The following is a 19710-nucleotide window of genomic DNA, read 5'->3' on the forward strand; positions in this document are numbered from 1 at the left end:
TGCGCAGCCCCGCCTCCACAGCCTGAGTGAGGGGCGGCCAGGTGCGGCTGGAGGCTGGGTCCCACTCACCGTCTTCTTCCTCAGGCCCTGCTTGAGCTGGACCCTCCTCGCCGTCCTGCTCCTGCTCCTCTTCCTGCAAGACAAGGAGAGGGGTCAGCGCCTAGGCACGCGGAGCTCGTGATGGTTTACTCTTTGATACTGTCATTTAGGGGTTTGACCCCTCACTAACAGCCACCTGACCCCTGGGCCCACTCGCAGGACAGCTGTGCTGCAGCAACGTGGGGACGGGAAGCAAGTGACCGCCTCAGGGGGAGGGGCAGAGGTGGGCAGAATGTTGGGGAGAGAGGAAGGGCTGCCAACGGCCAGCCTGACCACGCATAGCACCAGTCTGTCCTTTGAGCATGGCTGGGAGGACCCGCGTGGGGGCCATGGTCAACCAGCGGGTGGAAACGTGTGACGTCAGAGCAATCGCCAGTTGGCCAAGATGATGGGGGGGGCAGAGTCTGGGCCGAGGAGCTGTGTTTTTTACCTTTGCCCCTCAGTCCCTTTACCCTTTCCAGGTGGGTGCTGGTCAAAGCCTTTGGATGCCATTTTGATAAGTGGACGGGGGACTCTACCCCCTCGCTATAGGGAGTGGAACAAAGGGCACAAGAGAGCAACTGGCGGGTTCTCTGGGGCCCCGGCCCGGCTGGGCATCACTGAGAAGCTGCGTTTGCGGTCGCAGGCTCCATCTCTGCTTCCTCTCATGTGCTTCCCACCCCTAACCACTTCGCTGTCCATTGTCCCCAAGTTGGAGCTCCACCTCCTTCAGCCCGTTTCTCTCCCACACACAGACACAATAAACAGATGGCTGGAAGGAACGTCCTGGGATGGACTTGGTGGAAGGAAGGAGTGACTTCAACCCTCAGGAATGTTGGGGGATGAGAGGGATGAGCCCATGGCTCCAGCTACAAGGGACTGAAGGGCGTGTGAAGGGAAGTGCGGTCCAAGGAACTGGACTTAGAAGCCCAGTGGGCAAATATGGAAATAACCGCAGGTTTAAGAGAGGGGAGCACAAACGTGAATGAGCTGCCCCACAGTGGAGAAGGCAGCACAGTGAGCAAATCCAAACCCAGGCCTTTAGGACTCTGGTTCCCATCTAAACAGAGTTTGAGCCTCAGCAGGAGCCCGGAGCGTCAGGCAGGCTCCCTAACAACAGAGCCAGCTAAGCTGAGAGGCAAGGTTTGCACAAGCCCACCAGCTGGTCATAAGTGGCCAACCCCGCAGGGCCTTGAGTTTCTTGTTGTGACCTTCTCTCTCTCTCTGGACCACACAAAACGCAGCGGGAGGGGCTGGGTGGGAGACAGGAGCTGGCTCTTCCCCACTTAGCCTCAGCACCAACTTAATGTGAGTGATGCTGCCCTGAGCACTCGGGGGTCCAGATGCCGCCCGAATTTGCACAGCACAGCGTCTTTGTGCCTGCAGGAGCAGGCAGGCCTCTCCGGGGGTAGGAAAGGAGACACCCCTTTGACTCAGCAAACCCACTTCTAGGGATCTGCCCTGGACTGGAAAACCATCTCTCTGGGTTTTTATACAATGACTCTGATTGTGTATAGCAGAAAATAAGACAAAGCTGGAAACAACTAAATGTTTATCTGTAGAATTAAATATATTATAGTTAAATATATTTGGTTAATATGTTCACCAAAATATTAACGGGTTAAATATATTACAGGGCACGTGGACCACGCAGCAACCGGACGTTCCCATGTGAAAAGTGCATCAAGATAAATTACCACGGGGAAAAAGCAGGAAGCAGCACAGAATGAGGAGTGTAATCTCCTTAGTGTAAATGTCAAAATGGAAGTGCACATATATGCTCACAAATGCAGAGAAAAGATTTTCTGCAAGGACACCCAAGACGCTGCTACAGTGGCTACCTTCAGGAAGAGGAGCAGGGCGGGGCAGCCTTTCCTCTTCATCTTACACATTTCAGTATAATTTGGATTTTTTAATAATATGCATAAATCACTCTCAATATATTTTAAAAATATTACACAATGGTTTCTGAACTGTGAGATTGGGGCTATTTTTTTTCTCTTTTCTTTTAAAAAAAGAAAGATGGGCTGGCCCCGTGGCTTAGCGGTTAAGTGCGCGCGCTCCGCTACTGGCGGCCCGGGTTCGGATCCCGGGCGCACACCGACACACCGCTTCTCCGGCCATGCTGAGGCCGCGTCCCACATACAGCAACTAGAAGGATGTGCAGCTATGACCTACAACTATCTGCTGGGGCTTTGGGGAAAAAAAGGAGGAGGATTGGCAATAGATGTTAGCTCAGAGCCGGTCTTCCTCAGCAAAAAGAGGAGGATTAGCACAGATGTTAGCTCAGGGCTGATCTTCCTCAGAAAAAAAAAAATAAAAAAAGAAAGAGAAAAAAGAAAAAGAGACTAACAGCAATTAATCTATTCAGGGCTGGACCCCAGAAATAAGCCCAAGATCGAGACTAGAGGGGAGGTCAATTCTCTGTTATGTGTGAGGGACACAATAAAAGAAAAACAATAACAACAAAAACAAGCACAGTTCCTATCCTTAAGGAACTCATGGTCCAGTAGGAAAGAAATATACACACATAATTGCCACCCAGGGTGAGACATTCAAGAGGCGAGGCAGACGCTGTCATCCCAAAGGGACCCGGTGTCGGTTGACCTGCCAACACCCTCCTGGGGAAAGGCTGGTCTACACGCGGAGTTTGCACTTGACGCTTGAAGTGCGGTGCTTTTTAAACTCGTAGTGACCCATTTGGTAGGTCATGAAAGCAATCTAGAGGTTGCTACTAGTATTTAAAAAAATGTGCAGCCAAAGTCTTAACGAGGTTCTAAACTTTAATAACTTTAGAAGCATAAATGCTACAAACACACCCAAAAATGACATTTGAAAGGTTAGTTATTTACACCTTAAATATATTGATGTTTCTTATTCAAATTCATATACCACCACCTTCTCGTGCCATACACGGCTCTACTTGACTTTCAGACATCCGTGGGCTGATGGTCAGTGACTGAGGGGCTTGCCTTTGTGATCCCAGCCTTATGATCTTACGAGGACTCGATGCTTATGTGACAGTTTGGGCGTGACCTCAAGGGGGTTGACCAGGTCTCCAAGGTGCCCATGGGAGAGGACTCCTCTACCTGCCCATCTGTCCAGATTCTGGTGCATTACAAAGAATTAAAATGAAAAAGAGCATTCAAATGTCAGGAAACTAAGTGTAATGGTCATTTAAATAAGTAAATATTCAACTGATGTGTTTCGTAGGTTTGTAGCATTTACACTTCCTAAGTTATTAAAATTTAAAATTGCACTAAGACTTTGGGGGCACCCCTGTATCCCAGAATTAAATTAAAGATAAATAGTGTTGTGTGTGTGATAGAGGTAGAGATGGTTTTATAAAACTTCTGATGTGGTTCTGTGACTCTATATACGGGGATGCAATGTAAAATCCATTTTTCATGGTGAGACTTAATGAAGTTTAGAAAACACTGCTGAATTGGCCACTTGATGTTTTCTGTCTGTGCAGAAACCCCCTTCTTTCAGATGTCCCTCAAAGCCTGTGGTCCTGGTGGGAACTGCAGGTGGGCAGTCAGACCCCACCCCCTCCACACCCAGAGCTGTGAGCCTGGGAGCCTGGAGCTGCCTGGGGTCGCTGGGGTGGAGAGGCTCCTGGCTCTGGCTGCCCCCGAGGCCACTCCACCCCTGTACAAGAGCAACCTGACTCCTGGTTCTGCGCAAGGTCACCTGAGCCGAGCTTCTGTCACCAACAGCCAGAGTCCTAACCACTGTCACCGTCCATTCACACCCCACTTTGCAAGCCCAGAATGTCTCAAGTCCTCCCGGGAGGGCGTTGCCCACGTCAAATTCCAGCTGCACAGCAGTCGGGGGTTGGTAGCGATGGAGTGGTTTTCAAACTGTGCTCCAGGGAGGCACCCCAGGGCCTCACGTTTATCTGGGTTATTTAGCGGGAAGAATTCCATTATTAAAAAAAAAAAGTAAAGCATCACTGTTTATTGCATTTTGCCCTTATTTCATAAAATGTGTACACAACAGAAAAATGAAAGTGCTGCAGGTTTCAGAAACAGTGCCATTGACACAAAGATGGAAGAAACCCTTCTGGAAGTGGTGGCTCTTTAGCCTCAGTCCAACGCTCTGTGCTTCAAGATGGTGAACTGTGTGCATAACAGTGAAGGAAGGAAAGGAATAGAGCGAAACGTACAAAACGCTGGAACGGTCGATGCCTTTGTCTAAAAGAGCTGTCACTAAGGATTGTATCTTTGTACCTTCTTACAGACAGCACCGTTCCATCCTCAGTTCTGCTTTGGCACAGGCAGTTCTGCAAGTCTGTTTTCAGGAACACATTGTGCATCTAAGCAACACGGTGGGGGGGCCCTGAGGAAGGGAGCTCAGTGGAGCCTGAGGGGTGCAGGGAAGGCCTTAGAAGGGACAAGAATTCTGAGCTGGGTCTGAGATGAGTTTGCCAGGCATGGAACATCACAGCTTTTGCAGTGACTCATTGGAGTTTGGTGTGATTGCAGGGAGGAGAGTGGCCAGGAATGATGGGCCTGGACCACAGAGATCTTATACAGGACAAGGCAATGAGGAGCCACTGTAAGCTTTTAAATGGGGAGAAACTGGATGAGAGCTGCATTTTGGAGCAGTACATGGGAATGCACTGGCAAGGGGCAAGATAGGAGGCAGGAAGAAGGTTCAAAGCTGAGGTGAGAGATACAAGGGCCTGAACTGATAGGCTACAGGAATGTGGCCCTCAGCTCAGCGTTTGTTGAATGAGTCAGCGAAGGACTGGCTGCAGCTGGCCAAAGGCCATCCCCTGGGGGTCTGGAGGACTGACTCTCCCTCGTGGGCTTGCTCTCCCATGGCTGGCCTGGGCAGCCGTGCCACATAGCTCGTGCCACATAGCTCGGCCAGGAACACGCCTGGAGGCAGCATGAACCCAGCAGCTTCTCAGAGCGCTGACTGCAATCGTCACAGAAGGCCGTCACGGTTGACTTCTTGTCTATGCCCTTGGTCCTAAGAGTGTTGCATAGTACCCATGTGATATGGGCTGGATTGCGACCCTCCCTAAATTCAAATGTTGAGGTCCTAACCCCCAGTGCCTCAGGCCGTGACTGTATTCGGAGAGAGGGTCTTTAAAGAAGTAATTAAGCTAAAATGAGGTCATTAGTGTGGCCCCTAAATCAGCCTGACTGTTGTCCTCGGAAATCTGGACACACAGAGCGACACCAGGGATGGATGCACACAGAGGAAAAACCACGTGAGGACACAGCAAGAAGACAGCCATCTGCAAGCCAAGGAGAGAGGTCTCAGGAGAGACCAAACCTCCCCACACCTTGATCTCACAGCTCTGGAGAAAATAAATTTCTGTTGTTCAAGCTGCCCAGTCTGTGGCACTTTGTTACAGCAGCCCTAGCAAACCAATACACCATGCTCCAATGAAACTAAATCAGTTTAATGAAAATTGAATTGGTGTCAGCCTCTGAGACAGACAGCTGGCGTCATCCTGGCTGGTCCCTAAAGCAGGCCTGGGCTGAGACCCAAGCCCAGTCACCTCACTGACCAGAGTCTCGGCGTTCTGTTACTAGATAGAGAATAGTTTTAAATTCACATGTTTCAGGACACTTTTTTAATTCAGCTTGTTTCTCCAACGGAGGGGGGTGGGTGGAGGCAAAGCACAGGGGGAGTACCTCCTGACAGCCTCACCAACGCCGGGAGCCCAAGACCCGGGTCCCCCAGAAGCCAAGAGGGGAGGGGTGGCAGGGGATGGGCAGGGGCTGTAGGGTGCAGAGGGACTCAGAGGAAGGCTCCTCGGAGCCACTAGAGCTGGATGCATACCCTGCAGGCAGCACATTACCATTTATGGCTGCCCTGGCTGATCCACGCCTGATACACAGTGGTACAGCAGAGAGAGAGGGGGAGAGAGAGACAGAGATAGAGGAAGAGAGAGACAGAGAGAGGGAGAGGGAGAGAGATGGAGAGGGAGAGGCAGAGACAGAGAGAGGGAGACCGAGATAAAGACAGAGGCAGAGAGAGTTAGAGACAGAAAGACATCTGTCTGTCTCTGTCTGTCTGCCTGCCTGAGGAGATGGTTCTGCCCTTGTGTCCTGCAAACAGGACCTGTTGGGACCCTGTGACCAGCCACCTGAGCTGCCTCCTGCTGTGAGCGCACCAACCCCCTTGGTTAACCTGGAATGATTTCAGAGGACTGAAACTCCACTAGGCAAGCAGAGAGGGAGGCCTAACTCCCTTGGGAATGCCTGTCCCTCCCTCGCCCCTGCAGCAGGCAACCACACAGATAACAGGAAGCTCTCAAGGGGCCTGCACAATTCCCCACGCACTTCCCACAGCCTGGGTCGGGCCCAACCAACCGCACCATCTCTAGAAGAGGTTTCTGAGCGGGGCACCAAGAACCAGCAAGGCACTAGGGCTGCCTCCTGGTTGGGCTCCCACTGCAGGCAGCAGCGGGCCTGATGATGCTCTCCCTCCTTCCGGAAGGATTCCATTAGGCAATCAGGTTGTTCATCTCTGGCATTCAGAGGGGAGTGTCAGCTTCAGGGCAAGCCGAGAAAGCAGAGCTGGCACCAGCTCCTAGAGCTACGGGGTGGAGGGCGGGGTGGAGGGCAGGCCGGCAGAGGTCACGGCCGGGTCTCTCCACACGCACCCTAAAACAACTCAGCCCCCGAACGCCTCCAATGACAGCTCCAGGCAGAGGACGCTTAGGCCAACTCTCTAAATCCATACTTGCAGCTAGATAAGGCATGTCGCCTGTGACAAGGAACTTAACGTCTTCTTGTCCCAAACTGGCCCCCTCTCAACTCACCAGTTTTTCTCTGCCGTCACAGCATCTTTGACACTTCCTCATGGCCTGGGAATGTTGAGTCAAGCCTGATGCTTCCTTTCCATTCTGACTTCTCAACTCCCCCCCTGCCTGTGAGAGGTCTCTGGGATTCACCCTCTCCGCTCCTGCTGAAATCACTCAGTGCCTTCATATAGCACCATGTCCTTGAGCCCACTCTCCTCCAATTCATGCTCTGAGGACACCTTAAAGTGCCGATGGTCTGACCCTTTTCCTGCTCAAAGCTCCATAATGAGGTTGCCATGTTCGATTCAAACAATCCCTGGCTTTCGAAGTTCTGCTTCCAGCTTCAGTAAGGTCAGTCTCTGATGGCTTCCTGGGACCTGCTCTCCTCTCTCACCCACTGGGTGTGCCCTGGGGTGGGAGGGTGAGCTAGAACTCAGGGTCATCCTTGAGACCACGGCCTTGGGCACATGGCCTGTCATCCCTGTTCACCTCTGGGCCCTCCTCCTTCCTCTGTCCAGGTGGGGTCCTCCAAGGTCACAGGACCTGGCTTGGACCATCTGGAGCTCAGATTTTATCCTGAGCTCGGTCGGCAGGGCCCTGGAGCTCTGTGGGGTGCTGGGAACTGCTGCAAGGAGGAGGGGGAGCAACAGAGAGGCCAAGACCCCCAGCCAGGGCAGCTCTGCTTTTGCTTTATGCACTGGGCTTCCACCTGAGATAGAAGAGGAAAAAAGGTACCCGGTGCTTTAAAAAGTGTTAGAAAACCACTGATCTAATGTGGCTTCGACCCAATACAAAAGTCTAGTTCATAAACTCTCTGACCATTTGCCAGTGTTCCAGTCTCTTTTTGAACGCTTCCAGCCTTGGGGCGCTCACTACCTTACAGAGCAGCCCGCCCCTTTGGGGTACAATACACAGCTCTAGAGCATGCAGGCAACATGCAAGGCACTGGGTTAGAGGCTTGGGGCACGAAGAGAAGTAAGCCTCCTGCCTGCTGCCCAGGGCAGTCCTGCGAGGACTCCTTTCGGCAGGAACCGACAGTGTTTTCTTCCCTTTCTTTTTGCAGCTTATTCATTCAACAAGTACTGATTGGTGCCACTGGGTGCCGGGTCTGCTGTAGGAGCTGGGGATGTGGCCATGAACGTGGCAGGCAAGGACCCCGTTCCCATGAGCTGACATTCCACTACAGCAGACAATGCACACGAAAATAAAAGATGACCTCACACCATACTGAGTGCCATGAAGAAAGGCAGACAGGACAATGTGTTGGGGGGTGCGGTTTACATCCATTAAGGTGGTCAAAGACACAGACTTGGAGCGATTGTGTGAACATCTCGGCCGGGAAGGGTCTGCCAAGCAGAGCAGACAGCAAACACCAGGGTCCAGATGTGGTGCAGGCCTGGTGTGTGTGAGCACTGGAAAGGTCTCCATGGCTGAAGGCCTCTCCAAAGGCCTCCCCACTGCAGGGGGCAGGGGCAGCTAGGAGAGGAGGTAGAACCAGCAGAGTCCTGCTGGGCCTTAGGGGCTGTGGTAACAGTTTGGAATTTATTCTGCGTGCAATGGAAGCCACTGGAGGGCTTTAAGCAGGAGAACATGAGATGTGGTTTCTCTGTTATAAAGAGCACGCTGGTTGCTGGGCTGCTGGGCGTAGCATGGGTGGGGGGCGGACGAAAGCAGGGAGACCAGTTAGGAGGTTATTGAACAGTCCAGATGAGCCCTGGACTGGAGTAGCAGCCAGAAGACGGAGAGAAGTACCTGAATTCAGGAAGTGTTCTGGAGACCGAGGGGACAGGACTTGCTGATGGAGTGACTGCAGGTGGGAGAGGGAAAAGGAGAAAACAAAGTTGACATGGGCTTTCGGCCTGAGCAGCTGAGGAGGTGGTGGTGGAGCTCTGAAGGAGATGACCGAGAACACCAGGGTGGGCAGGGGGGTGGGGGACAGAGGGCATGCCATGGTTCCCCTTGAGGCAGAAATCAAGAACTCTAATCAGACATGTGGGTCTGAGGAGTTTATTCGACAACCAAGGGGGAGGTTGGCAGGAGGAGGCAGCCGGCCGTAGAAGATGGAGCTGAGGGAGAGGGCTGGGTTTATGAATTTGGGCATCATCAACAGGAGGACGATGGTGGCCAGTGCATTCTGGGAGGTAGCGGTGGTGGTCCCGGTCCAGAAGTAAGGCCTCCACGGGCTAGTACGGGCATGAGCCTCTCGAGCAGGGACAGAGAGCAAATGAAGGACACTGGGTGAGCCGCTGACCCAAGAAGTGGGGAGGGCGGGGGAGAGAGGTGCAGAGACTAAGACCTGGTGTTCACCTTACAAGCTGCACAGAGGAGCCCAGCCTGCAGGGCTGCGTGTTCAAACGCCCAGACTAAAAAGACCGTGCTGGACTCAGCCTCATACCCCATGGAGGGCACATTCACAAGCCCTCAACATACTGTCTCTCGCTCTCTCAGATGATCAAGGACGCCAGATTCAATCCTATCAGGTTAATGATTTTTGGCATTGTTCCCACAGAGGATTTAGAGGACACCAAAGCTTCAGAAAAAACCACCCTGGGGCAGCAGTCTGCGCTCTACCGGAGCCTATCAGTGAGTACTAGGTCGAATTCTAGTTTCTACATTGTGGGATAAATACAGAAGGTCAGGGACGGGGAAGAATACTATGGGACTGAGAAAATCAGATCCAAGAGGAACACAGGAAACGAAATCATTGTGTTGAGGAAAGCCAGGCTGAAGAATTGTGACCGTGACCAACTGTAAGGATCAGAACAGAACATCAGTGGCCAGTTTTCCAATTTTTTGAGGAGGCCTCAAGCATAGGAAGAGAAACCAGCTTTAGACTTCCTGAGGAATAAAGACAAGAATGGTCTGACCATCAGTAAGGTTTACTGATCTTCACAGGGCAACACTGGGCTGGAGGAATTTTCTTGTCTTGAGATTAATCTCAGACTCTGACCCCTCAGCAGGTAAGAATCTGGCCGGGAGAAAAACTATTAATACCAGGGTCACAGAATTAGGCCCTGGCTGAGAACACACCCAGGGTTGTTTCAACCAGAGATCAGGCTGGCCAGAGGGTTCGAAATATGCGCAAGGAGTTCTTACTTGAAAACATTAAAGACACGAACACACACACACACACACACACGCACACACCCTTACACAGCCACGAATCAGGAGCTGATGACTGGAAAGTAGACAGTCATGGATTGTGAGAGCTCTAAGAGATATCGGAGGTCATTTTAGTTCAATTCCTTCATTTTGTAGATGGGGAAACTGAGGCCCAAAGGTTAAGTGACTTCCCAAGTCCTATGGCTATTCAGAGGCAAAAATATTAAATAAACAAGTTCCATGAATTCCCACACTGGGTTTCCTTTGGGCCATTTAATCTCATTAGACATTCTTTAGCCACTGTGACTGGAAGAGAGTGACTGACACTTCTCCCTCTCTGCAGGAGGGAGCGAATGACTGCTGGGCATCTCAGCCTTCCTTTTCAGTTCTGACCAAGCCATCGGAATGTCAACCCACAGCTCGGTCTGTGCATTAGTACCCTTATAGGAGGAGGTGTCTGAATCCCATCAAGGAGTCCTGTCCCATGCAACTGTCCTTACCAGTGGCAAACTGAGCGTGCTCAGACTCAGGTTGTTCCAGAAATGCCCTGGCCGCCAGGGACTTGGCATTTCTCCGGAAGAACGTCCAGCAACGGTCTGAGTTGGCCTCACCCCTCCCTCACTGAGGTTTGGGCCAACTGCCTGGGAAAGAGCAGGGCTACAAACAGAAACTGTCTAAAAGCAGACACGCTCAACGTTTTCCTTCTACCTCTCCAAAGCTAGGCAGCTTTTTTCTTAGGACATGTTCTTTAAAAAAATTTACTACTTCTCACTAAAAATTCTGATAGCTAAATTTTCTGTGTGCAAACAAGACTCTTTATCTCTGAAAGAAAGAACAAAGTTTAACCATTAGGAAAGCCCCCAGACTTCTTTCTCATATGGAAAAAATTAAATTATGAGCTTAAATAACTTTACAAAAAAAATACCCTCTTCCACTACTGAACACTGAACTCGGTTCCAGTCCTCGGCATCATCCTCTATTCAGCTGATGCTCATCATTGTGATTACTGTAAACACACCATGACTGTTTTGTGCTCTGCTTTTTTCCTTTCTTCTTTCTACCAATTTGCTAATTAATCCAATGTCCTAATTAATGGACATCTGGATTATTTCCAGTTTTTCCCCCAGTAAATCACTAGACCTTTTATGTTTATGTCCCCCAGAATTCATATGCTGAATCTGCTTGGACTTCCCAGCTTCCAGAACTGTGAGAAATAAATGTCTACTGTTTAAGTCACCCAGTCTATGGTATTTTGTTATAGCAGCCCGAGCTGACTAAGACAAGATTCCAAGTGATATGAACAACTGCCAAATATCTATTTGCCCCTCCACTAGCTGGCTTCCCTGCTATTGGTAAGAGAGCAGCAAGCAGTGCCACGTTGACACCACGAAGGTCAGGACGGATGACGAGGGAGGAGATTCACCTGCTCTTTGATCATTCTTCAGCCTCATGGGGCACACCTGTGGTGACAAGGCTGGTGAGGACAGGGGACACAAGATGGACCTAACAGCAGGATAACTTCAGAAAGGTGAATCAGGGCCCAGCTGCATGTCCAGGACAGACAGACGGAGGCTGTGCAGCCCAAGCAGACCAACACCGCCCAGGTGCCTGAAAAACCAAGCCCCTTCCTGAGAAATTCCCCACTGGGTTTCTTTTTTCCAACATTGTCTTTTGAAAACTTCCAAGCCTACAGAAAAGTGGGAAGAATACCATGAACACTCATGTATCCTTCACCTAGATTCACCGGTTGTTAACATTTTGCTATCTTTGCATTCTTTCTCTCTACATCCACACCCACACTTGTGTGTGTGCAACTATTTGAATCATGACATGTCATCCCTAAATGTTTCAGCATGCATCTTCCTAAGAGCAAGGATGTTTTTCTACATCACAATGCCAGCATCACACTCAAGAAATTGAGCACTGATAGAATAAACTTATCTAATAAACCATTCATTTGAAGAACATCCCAATTATCTCCAAAATATTCTTTATAGCTCCCCACCCCCACCCTGATCTGCAATCCAATCAAGGACCAAGCACTGTATTTGTCTGTCTTGTCTCTTCAGTCTCCTTCAATCTAGAAGAGTCTCCCTGCCTGCTGTGCTTGGTGACTTTGGCCAGCTGCCTAATAGGAAGTCCCTACTCAGTTTTCGAGTGGAGCTAGGACCCAAGTGCCAAGACATCAGAGTTCTGGCACAGACACAGCGATTTAACTAGTACTATTCGAATGACCCTTGACTCTTCACCCATGACCACTGTTTGAGAATCCCACCTTGCTGGAATCCACACCTCCACTAGGGAAGAGGCCTGCAAATCCTAAAATGCCACCCTACACATCAGTACCAAAAAGCACTGGTTTCCTGGCCTTAAAAGGGACCAGCTCTTGTTCTTGACACTGTTGGCTCATAATTCTTTGTGAGGGTGGACATGCCTGCCATGCTTCCTCCCTGCCCACTCCCACACTAACCGCTAGGAGAAAAGAAAAGAAAGAAGTTCTAATATAACTCTGCCCTCAGCCCTGGCCTGGCTGGTCTCGTCCCCATTTCTCCGGCTGCTGCTCAGTGTCTCAGCCCATCAGGGGCCTTCAGGCTACTTTGTTCCCCAGCACCATGGGGACGCTTCCCAGTGACCCACAGCCGCAGGGTAAGGCTGCTTCCTTGGGCTCCGGATCCTTCTCAATAATCAGCTTTGTGAGTGGAGGCAGCAGCTGCCCCAGGCCTCCCAGGGAAGGAAGACGATTGGATTAGAAGAAACGTGGTTAATGGAAAATGAGGGGGGAGGGGAGAGGTGAGTTAAGCTCGGCCGGCGGCTCTGGGGGGGCGGGGTGGCCCTCCCTCTCCACTGCTGGCGCTTACTTAGTGAGAGGCAAGGAGGCTGGCTGAGGGCGTCTCCTGCTGCTTCCCCAAACCCCGACCTGAGTTATTTTCCCCAGGTGTCCTGGCCTGCTCTCCAGGGTCAGGCAGTATGACAATCAGAGGAAGGCACTGGGACCTGCTCTTGAAAATGCCCAGGTTCATTTCCAGACAATTTCTTAGCAGCTTCTTCCAGGGGTATCCCACCACTGGGAAAGCGGGAGAGTGGGGGGCGCCGGTAGATATGTGTGTCCCTCCCAGCCCTGACTCCAGCGCCTTATGCACAGCAAGGACTTAATGTTTGCTGTGGAAGTTGAGGGGGGCTTGCCAGCTTAGCAAGGGCTGGGGACCTGAACCCAAAAGAGAAGGGAAAGACCTCCGGGTGAGGCAACTGATTTAAACTTAATCCTTGAGTTGGATGGATTAACTCAGGACACAGTGTTGTAAAGGGAGAATGGACACAAGCCAGCTCTCACAGAGTCATCCTCTCGGGCAGCGGCTGCAGGACCTTCGAGTCTGTGCCTGGCACGTGAACCCCTGTAATGTACCTTGTCCTTCAAAGCACCCACTCACCCTCACGGGACGTGAATTCTCCCAGACAGAGGCAAATGTTGGAGGGCTGCTATTTAAACAACAGCATGAAACCCATTACATTAGATATTGTATTGCTGAGAGCCCAAAGCCCTTGTAGAAAGTTCTTTCACAAGTGCTGTAACCCAGAGGATCAAGATATGATTGAGAGCCACTAACGGGCATTTTAAACTTCAGTCTAGAACCTGCCGCTGGATAATAAAGGGCCGCTGTGTAAACTGTAGGAGTAGGGCTGATTGAGAGCAAGTGGCTGCCTGAGAATAGTCCATACACATCTGTTCCCAAGATGCCGTGAGCACAGACAGGAATCCCAAATATGAGAGCAAACGTAACACAGCAGCACACATCCAAGCCCCACCTGCCATCACTACGGGTGAGGTTAGCAAGCACAGCAGGGTCTCCGCTCCTCCGCTGAGAGCACCAGCGCTAGTTCCCATTAAAGCAGAGTCCCTGTCCTCCCTGGGATGAATACGACAGCCCTTCCCGGGCTGATTAGAGTCCACTCTAATGACACAATTAGTCATCCACTTGTCAAGCAAAGCACCTGCTCAGAGTGGGTCTGGCACACTCACTCAGCAAAGAGAAATGCCTCCGCCCAGCCTTGCTGCCCCCTCCTCACCCAAGGGTTCTCTCCAGTGCAAACCACTATGTCCAGCAATAGAGTGAGTACTGCAGACACGTTGACAACGCACCAAAGCAGCTTGTTCACAGTTTCTACTGTTCTGGCCATCCTCCCTTCCCAGAAAAGGAGTTCAGGAGTAAGAACAAGCCATTACAATCAGACTGGGACCCTCAGTGATGGCCTGGAGTCGCCAAGGGTGCTGAAATCCTGGGAACGTGGACCTTCACACCTGGCAAGCAGGTTTGCAATCTAAAAAGAGATGCATGGGAAAAAGTGTATGGGGCTGGCCAGATGAGTGCACACGAGCTATGAGACACCTCTGGACATCCTGAAGCAAGACAGTGAGGTCAGGACAGAGCTGATGGACAGCACTGGAGTGGGCTTGGGGCAGAAGCAGGTGGACTGCTTTGGTGGTGCTCGGCTGCGCTGCAGGAGGGCGTTATCCTGCATCTTCTCTCCATCCTGGCCAGGCCTATCTGCAACCCCAGGGGAGATGTGCCAAGGCACACGGGCAGTTTGAAAACGACAATAAAAATGATGGCAATTGTCTGGTGCCTTTTCTTTCTCACCCTGTGGGCTTCACACAACGCGACGCCATTGACTCTGGAGTCTGGGTTGCAAATTGGCCTAAAAAGAAATGGCAGCTTTCCTTTTTTTTTTTCTTTAAGTATTTTTTTTTTCACTATCAAGACAACTCTCACTGCAGGCCTTGAAATAAGCCACATGCAAGTGGATGTGGGAACCCGTGGGCGGGAGGGGTGGGCGTGAGAGGTGGGTGTGCACCCTGGGGGTGAAGCTGCTGCGGGGCGTCGCCCTGGGCCCGGGGAGGAGGGGGCCTAGAAGCGGAAAGCAAGCAAAACACCGAAACACAACTCGGACACGCTCGCTCTCGGCCACATTCCCGCGGGGAGGATGGTGAGTTTGCTCGCGGGGACCTTCCTTTCCTGCCGGCCACGGGCTCTGCCCTCCCTGGGGGCGCCCGGCCCGAGGCTGGGGGCCGGGTTCCCGGCTCCGCGTGGGGAGGGCGGGGTCGGCCGGAGCCGCAGAGGGAATGGGGCCCCGGGATGGGGAGGGGCGCCCGGGAGCGCCGGGTCCGTACCTGCCTCGCCTCCGCTGCCTGCTCCTCCGCCTCTGCCGACCCCGCGGGCTCTCCCGGCTCTTCGGGCTCCCCCGGCCCCTCGGGCGCGGCCGTCTGCTCCAGGGCGCAGGGCCCGGGCGGCGCGGGGGGCCGGCTGGCCTGGGTCGGGGGCGCGGGCTCCGGGGGCGCGGGTTCCGGGGACGCGCCGGCGGGGTCCGGCCTTGCGGCCGCCCCGCGCCGCACCAGCAGCCACGCGAGCAGCAGGGCCAGCGCGGTGGCCAGCGCGGGCAGCGCGGCCAGCAGCTCGGCCGGCGCCTCCATCGCGCCGCGGCCGCCCGAGTGCCCGCCCGCGGGGACCCCGAGGGAGCCCGCCGCGCCCCGCCCGCGCCCGCCCCAGGGCGGAGCCCCCGCCGTCGCCACGCCCCGGCCCCGTCCCCGCCATCCTTCGGCCCCTGGCGGTGACTCAGATGCTGGGGGACAGGAGCCATGAACCCTCGGGAAGAGCACCTGAGGCCCCAGGAGGGCCAATCGTCCCTGCCCCAGGTAGGCCTGATGCTTTGGGCTTAGGCTCCTTTTGAAAACCAGTTACCCATTACTCGGGTGCCCTTAGATTACTGTCATCTTTTGGCTTCATTTTAGCCCTGTACAGAAGGTCGTCCTAGAGCATTTCAGAAATATAAGTGCTAGCCTGGGAATGCTGAGGGCCAAGGAAAGCCAGGAAGGCTCAGGTGAAGTGTGGCACTGGGCTGCTGTAAGATGATGAAAAGCGACACCGATCCGCTTCACAGACGTGTCAGCTGCTGCTTCTGTTCCTCAGGGCTCCCTCCATACATTCTCAGAGGCCATTTCCAGTTCCTGGCCAGTGAATGCCCTTCTGGGTTGAGACCCAGCATGGTAATGAGACTAGCCCCTAAGATGTTCCTGGAATTCAGCTCCAGGTACTCTGGGTCAATTCTTTCCCCTATTGACTTTCTTCTTTGCATAATTCTGGAATGCATGGGAGGGTGGAATGAGGAGAAGGAAGTCTACTGTTTTTGTTTCTCTAGATCCTTTCAGGGCTCTGTTGCTGAACACTGTATGTTTGAGATAAATATGTTGTAACCAAAAACATTATTTCTCAACCACTCCCAAACCCACTCTAGTTATTTTAAATAAACACAGGGCAAGAAAAGTTTGTGAGGTACCATGCCAAACATAAGGCCTAATGCTGAAAAAAACCGGGTTCCAGTTTTTGCTTAGGATGCACGTAGTACTATTTTGGAAAAATTATAGTGCCTGAGCTGGTATCTGATGTAAGGCAAGATCCCAGATGGAGTGCTTCTTTTTAAATGGAAGATACTAGTATGCTCTCAGGCTTCCTCAGTAGCTCTGGTTATGACAAATAGGATTCCAGCAACAGGGCGAGCATCCCATAATATTAAGGGGGGCATGCAAAAAGGAATTTTAGTGGTGGTTGATGAAAAATGCCCCACAACTATACCATGTGGAGTGGGGTTGATCTCTTGGCTACTGGCTTTTGACCACCAGGGGAATTTCAGCCAAAGTGTTTGGGCTTCTTTTTGTCCCCTGTCCCCACGGTTTTAAAGTATAGATTTAAGAGGTCCTATTGTGCAAACTCAGTTACAGTGAAAAGAAACAAGGACAAAACAATGCAAAAAACCCAACTCCAAATCAAGTTGCTTTATTTAAAATGATGAACAAGCTTCATCCAAGTGAAAGTTAAAAATATCAATCAAATGGCAGACCCACAGGCATTTTTGTAGCGGACCTCATGGTGAGATGGAAGCAGAACTAGGAGGCTGCTCAGATGTTCTATTTGACAATTACAGGAGGTATGAGGTACTCAGCAGACAGTCCCAGTTCTTCTGTGATGTCCAGTCACCTCGGAGACAGAGACAGCAGGCGGAGGCCAGTTCTCCTGGGAGATTCAGTGGGGGCTACATGTTTCAAGTTTTTGAACCAACAATGAGACAAAGTCGAGGGCCACCACTCTAGGGCACACAGTTCATCTGGTTTTGCTGTACACAATGTAACATCAATGTAACATCTTGACAGAAGCCAGGGAGGGGAGTATAAGGAGAAACCAGACTCCACGTGGAACCATCAGCAGTGTTCAGAACACACATGACAAACAACTTATTTGTGGAAATGCTATACACAATTCAAGGAACCTAAGTTGTGTGCTTATACGCCTACCTCCTAGACAGCACTTGTTACATTTACTGCAAAATTCCTGTTCCATCCCAGACTCTTGTCTAAAGTCCTAAGTCACATCAAGGCTGAACCTCTAATAAGTTTGTAAAGCACTTGCACCAGCAACTTTCTTGCCGATCCTTAGTTTAAATACCTTTAGCTAATTTACAAAGAAGCCACATACTAAGTTAACAATACAGCTATAATGATAATTATGTTCTTTTATGAAGCTCTCATAAACTTGCGTTTAGTAAGGACTGAATTTGCTTTTCTGGTTGTGGAAACGGATGTGCACGGCTCTACCTACCCTGACCAGTGGCCCTCGTGAACAACAGCACCTTCACTGTCCGTTAAGATGCACGAGGCCAGGGACCTGGGCTTGACCCTGTGGGATTGCCAGCACCTAGAACAGTGCCTGGCACTCAAGCATTTGTTGAATGCTTGAATGATTAATAAATGGGCATCTGCAAACATGAGCAAAATGTGAATAATGTCCCTGTTTTTGGTGGCTCTCCTCTCAAAGGTGTCACCGTAAACATCACAGTACTACTACTGACCCCAGAGGCACCTGTGTGCAGCACTGGATACTTTGGACTGATGGTAAAGCCTTTGGTGTCGCCCTCATTCCCACAGACCCAGAGCCCTCCTGATGTCTCGGCCATCCTGGGTCCCCAACTCTTGTCTTGCCCACCCTGCTCCTCCCCATCAGTAGTTACTAGTTTAAGATCTCTTCTTCCAGGAAAGCTCACTGATTTGAATACCAGCTGGCATCTTGGCGAACAGTCCCTAAAAATAGTTTAATGTTGTATCCTTCCCCTTACTATTGCTAACACACTCAAAGGAGTAGTTCATGCCAGGCGGGTAGAAGGGTTAACTTGAGAATAGATGGAGCCCTTGCTTCCCACTTCCTACCTTATCCTGATCACCCAGCCGCCGCTTCACTCCCTTCTCATGGCTTCCCCACCTCATCCCTGCTCCACTTCCGTAACGGTGTGCTTGGCTGGCCCACAGTGACAGTAAAAGGCGGGCTGTTGAATCTCTGGCCTGCCTAAAGCAAATAAAGAGTGTTTCACAGTCATTCAAGGGGTGGCAAGAGCCAAACAGCAGCATGTAATCTGTGCTACACAGACCCTTTCAGGAGAGGTGACCGCAGGCCTGTCAGATGGGCTGGATCCCTCCTTTCTGGATATTGTTTGTCAAACAGAAATCACCTTTGGCATTTGGGGAAGGAAAACTGGGTGGCTAACCTCTCCAATTCAAACTTCTGCTCCACCATCCCAGCCCCTGCAAATGTGTCCCACCACGCCCCCTGGCGGCAAACAGCCTTTTGCTTTTGGTTTTAGTTTTTTGTTTCAATTGCAGTTTAGAAAGGAGCAGTTGGTATGAATTTGAGAGGAAGGTGAGTGTGATAGCCCAGTAGCAATATTGGGGAAAACAAAAAAGCATTCTGAAGATGGCAAGAAAAGTTTTTTAAAAAGGAGAAGGAGAAACATCATTCAGACATGAATAAAGAGGTTATACCTTCAGAGTTTGACTTTACCAACACTCAAACACACAGGGGGCCCAGCCTGGAACCTGAGCCCTGTGGCCTGGGGCAGGAGCGGGAGAGCAGCGCCATGAGGCAGGCAGGCAGTGCGATGGGCAGCGGCGCTGAGGAAGGTAGCACCAGTTCTCCATCCGACCCAGCCACATATTTTGGTTGGCATTTTAGGATGCAGAAAACTGGACTAAGACAAAATAGGGGACCAGCCTCCTAGAGTAAAGCCACATGACTGACCCAGTGTCAGGAAATGATAACAAGTCTGTTAAAAATGTAACATTTGGGGCCGGCCCCGTGGCTTAGCGGTTAAGTTCGCGCGCTCCACTACTGGCGGCCTGGCTCGGATCCCGGGCGCGCACCGACGCATCACTTGTCCGGCCATGCTGAGGCCGCGCCCCACATACAGCAACTAGAAGGATGTGCAACTATGACATACAACTAACTATCTACTGGGGCTTTGGGGAGAAAAAGGGAAAGAGGAAGATTGGCAATAGATGTTAGCTCAGGGCTGGTCTTCCTCAGCAAAAAGAGGAGGATTGGCAGGGATGTTAGCTTAGGGCTGATCTTCCTCACAAAAAAAAAAACGTAACATTTGGCAAAGAAGAGACTTACATTCCCCTGATTATACCGTTTTAGGGGGATTGTGGGAGGCAACGCCATACAATTCCAGTATATCTGCACATACTCCTCCGGGGCACTACAGTGAGAGTTCCTTCTCCCCTCTGGCTGCTAATGCCCTTACCTACATTCCAACCCAGAACAGTGCTTTTCACTGGGTATGTCCTTGACAATCCCCCTCTTATTTTTATTTAAATTTAGTTGAATTTAGGGACAGATTAAGGCAAGCAGGTGAATCAAGAGGGCAAGAGATGGAACCTGCTG

At 51.4% G+C, this 19710-nt stretch overlaps 1 protein-coding gene across 3 annotated transcripts in view; it reads right to left on the minus strand.

Moving 5' to 3' along the window:
- MXRA7 (matrix remodeling associated 7) overlaps nt 1–15435 on the minus strand; it is a 28140-nt gene extending 12705 nt beyond the window's left edge. For all 3 annotated transcript variants that reach the window (XM_087441664.1, XM_087441666.1, XM_087441665.1), the window contains exons 1-2: nt 15117–15435; nt 70–133 (exon numbers count right to left, since the gene is read on the minus strand). In XM_087441664.1, coding sequence (XP_087297790.1) covers nt 70–133; nt 15117–15416 — 364 coding nt within the window. In that variant the 5' untranslated portion in view covers nt 15417–15435. The remainder of the gene's footprint in view (nt 1–69; nt 134–15116) is intronic.
- Between the last annotated feature and the right edge of the window lie 4275 nt (nt 15436–19710).

This window comes from Ceratotherium simum, chromosome 16 (genome assembly GCF_057802395.1).
Source record: "Ceratotherium simum simum isolate JZ-2026a chromosome 16, ASM5780239v1, whole genome shotgun sequence".
In the NCBI taxonomy this organism is placed as follows: Eukaryota; Metazoa; Chordata; class Mammalia; order Perissodactyla; family Rhinocerotidae; genus Ceratotherium; species Ceratotherium simum.